The sequence below is a fragment of the Dipodomys ordii genome, unplaced genomic scaffold (assembly GCF_000151885.1).
Source record: "Dipodomys ordii isolate 6190 unplaced genomic scaffold, Dord_2.0 Scaffold18, whole genome shotgun sequence".
Classification (NCBI taxonomy): Eukaryota; Metazoa; Chordata; class Mammalia; order Rodentia; family Heteromyidae; genus Dipodomys; species Dipodomys ordii.
In genome coordinates this window covers 429,810-432,951 of record NW_012267234.1, presented here as the reverse complement: position 1 = coordinate 432,951, position 3,142 = coordinate 429,810, and the positions used below count along the sequence as shown (strand labels likewise).

At 48.6% G+C, this 3,142-nt stretch overlaps 1 protein-coding gene across 1 annotated transcript in view; it reads left to right on the top strand.

Moving 5' to 3' along the window:
• Positions 1 to 1,596: 1,596 nt before the first annotated feature.
• The window catches only part of Prss54 (protease, serine, 54), an 18,216-nt gene continuing 16,670 nt past the window's right edge, over positions 1,597 to 3,142 (top strand). Inside the window, exon 1 of the mRNA XM_013012643.1 lies at positions 1,597 to 1,700. Within this exon, the coding sequence (XP_012868097.1) occupies positions 1,597 to 1,700 (104 nt within the window). The remainder of the gene's footprint in view (positions 1,701 to 3,142) is intronic.

Sequence of the window (3,142 nt, the reverse complement as noted above, 5' to 3'; positions counted from 1 at the left end):
CTCATCCTCCTGAGTGACTAGGATCACAGGCGTGAGCCATCAGCACCCAGCAGGAAAACAATTCCTTGTGAATAAAATCTTTGTTAGTGCAAAGCCCATGCTCAACCTGAATATCCAGAATGATCAGTTTGAACCTCCAAAACTTACTATGATTTCCAATGTTCTTTAACTGGGAAGGTTTTCTAGTTTAATGAAAACACAGGGTAAAAATGGGAAGGTATAGCTGAGTGCCAGTGGCTAATGCCTGTAATCCTAGCTACTCAGGAGGGTGAGACCTGAGGATCACAGTTTGAAAGCAGCCCAGGCAGGAAAGTACGGGAGACTCTGATCTCTAATACATTACTCAGAAAAAGCTGAAGTGGCACTGTGGCTTAAGTGGTAGAGCACTTGCCTTGAGCACAAAGAAGCTCAGAGACAGTGTCCAGGCTCTGAGTTCAAGCCCCAGGACTGGCAAAAAAGTAGGGGGGGTATGGAAGGGCTGGCTCAGAAAATGTGTATGTTTCATACTATCACTGTCCTGGGTGAGGCTCCTGCTGCCCTTGGTGAGGTTATGACTTTCCTTTTAAAGATAAAAACTACTATTATTGCTGTCCTTAATAACCTTAAAGAATGCCACCAGTGTTTTTAGAGCTAGGATCAATATTTTAAGAATTTACATAAAGTCCATGGTTCAGAGATTTTAAGACCTGTCATAGAGTGGTTCTCTAAATTTGGCTCGATTCTGAGCCTTCTTTGCTGGATGTGATGCCAGCTCATTCCAATAGGAGACAGAAAATTCTCTGTCTGCCCCAGGTTCCTTTGCAGGGGGAAGGGGAGTTAGAGAGGAATCTGGAGAGAGTCAGGGTTACAAGTGTTCACCTCAGCCTCTGGGCCCCTCCATCTCCCGCCTCATTGTTGAAGAACAGCTCCTGCTGTTCTGACTTCTGACCCTTGGAAAGGCAGCATATGAACTGGGTGCTGGTGGCTCATGCCTGTAATCCTAGCTACTCAGGAGGCTGAGATTTGAGGGTTGTGGTTCAAAGCCACAAAGCTGGAAGGGGAACTGTGACTCAAGTGGTAGAGTACAAGCCTTGAGCAAAAGAAGTTCAGGCCCTGAGTTTAAGCCCTAGGACTGTCAAAAAAAAAAAAGGAAGTTAGGAAGGAAGGAAGGAAGGAAGGAAGGAAGGAAGGAAGGAAGGAAGGAAGGAAGGAAGGCAGGCAGGCAGGCAGGCAACATATGGCTGAGGCTGACAAGTTACCTTGTGGTTGGATCTGAGTAGGACTTGTCCCTGTCCCTACCATGTCCCCACTCTGGGTCACTGGGCTGTTATTTGGAAAGTTCTGTCTGCCCAGGTCTCCTCAAGACTTTGAACATGGACCAGATTCCAGAGTGGGATTCACGTCCCTTCTCCTATTGCTAAAAACTGTCCCTGTTCTTTTTCTCAGGGAAGCCATCCCCTGCACAGGATCAAGGAGGACCTAAAGGGTAGGAGATCCTTTCTGACTCAGGCTCCCCTTCCCATCCCACCATCTTGCCTTCCTTTGGCCAACATTACCCATCCAGTAAGGGTTTCCTGGGTGCCACCAGCAGCCCACAGCCCTCTGTGCCTCAGCAGAATGACATGCCACCATGATGCTGTCATCAACACTTTCCCAACTCGCTGCTCTCTGTGGCTGGAGCACAGATCTCTAGCTGGCCCTGGGTTGGCAGAGCTGACCTGGTAAGTTTATTTTAGCCCTGCCAGCAGGTGGAGGAATCAGAAAACTGATCTGAGCCTCAAAGAAACCACACCAGAAGCATACAATGCTGACAGGGACTGGTGCAACCCACTTGTGCAGACCCAGGGTAGATGCTGATGGAGAGACACATCACAGTCTTCACCAAAGTGAACGTTATGAGTGTCACTCAGCTGGGCGTAGGGAATGCCTGGCTTCCAGAGTAGCACTGCCAAGGTTGGGTAATAACAACGGGCTTTTCATCCCAGCCCATCCACATCCCCATATGCAGACATTTGCTTGGAGATACCATGGCAACCACGATGCCACAATGGAACATTCTTTCCCAAGGTAGTCGGAGAAATTCCTCTGTTGAGCTCTGCTGTGGAAGGCCAGAGGGAGTTTGTTTCTCCCTCAGTGGAATCCGTTCTCAGAAAGACTCAAGGATACTATGAGGCGAGCATGGTGACTTAGCACTGACTTCATGGGCTACTTAGGTCACTGTTCATGGTATCAGGCAAGGATGGTGGCCTGGTGGTTTGGTCTGCAGTGAAGCACCCAAGGGCTTTGTATTCAGAGATTCCTGAGCTCCAATTCCAACTTTCCACTTGGTAGCTGTTGGACCTTAGGCTAGTCCCTCAAGGTCTCTGTTTCTGAATCTGTAAAATGGGTCTGTGAAGGGTTCTGCCTCATTGCTGTAGCTACGCAAATGAGCAGAGCTAAATGTTGGGGTGTAGAAATACTGCTGTTTACCATCAAAAAGACTCTCTGGTATTTTTCTTAAGCCAGCAGATTTTGGGGGAGGAGTAGAATAACAGCATAGACAGAAAGCTTAGGGGTGCCCGTTCACCCAAACTCTGCCTTTTCTTCCAGTAGCATTTTGTGGCCACAGAATTAAAGCAAGGGTTGAATTCCATGAATCAGAACACAACCCTTCATAGAGAGCCAGCTCTCTAGGCTGCATTGAGGAGCAAGTGGAAAACGTGGGCTGCCTTCTCTCCTCTGGCCACCTTGCTAATTGCTAGCTAAGAGTGTGTGCAGGACAGCAACTTCCTGCCTCTTTACTGCATATCCAAGCACTGAGGATGTGACAGGTTAGTTTTCCATGATCCAGACTTTTTTTTCTTTGTTTGTTGTGGGGCTTGAACTCAGGGCCTGGGCACTGTCCCTGAGCTCTTTTGCTCAAGGCTAATGCTCTACCACTTTGAGCCACAGCACCACTTCTGTCTTTTGAGTGGTTCATTGGGGATAAGAGTCTCATGGGAACTTTTCTGCTGGGCTGGCTTTGAACCTCCTGAGTAGCTAGGATTATAGGTGTGAACCACGGGTGCCCAGCTTTTTTTGTCGGCTGTGGGGCTTGAACTCTGGGCCTGGGCGCTGTCCTTCAGCTCTTCAGCTCAAGGCGAGCGCTCTACCACTTGAGCTACAGCGCCACTTCCGGTTTTCT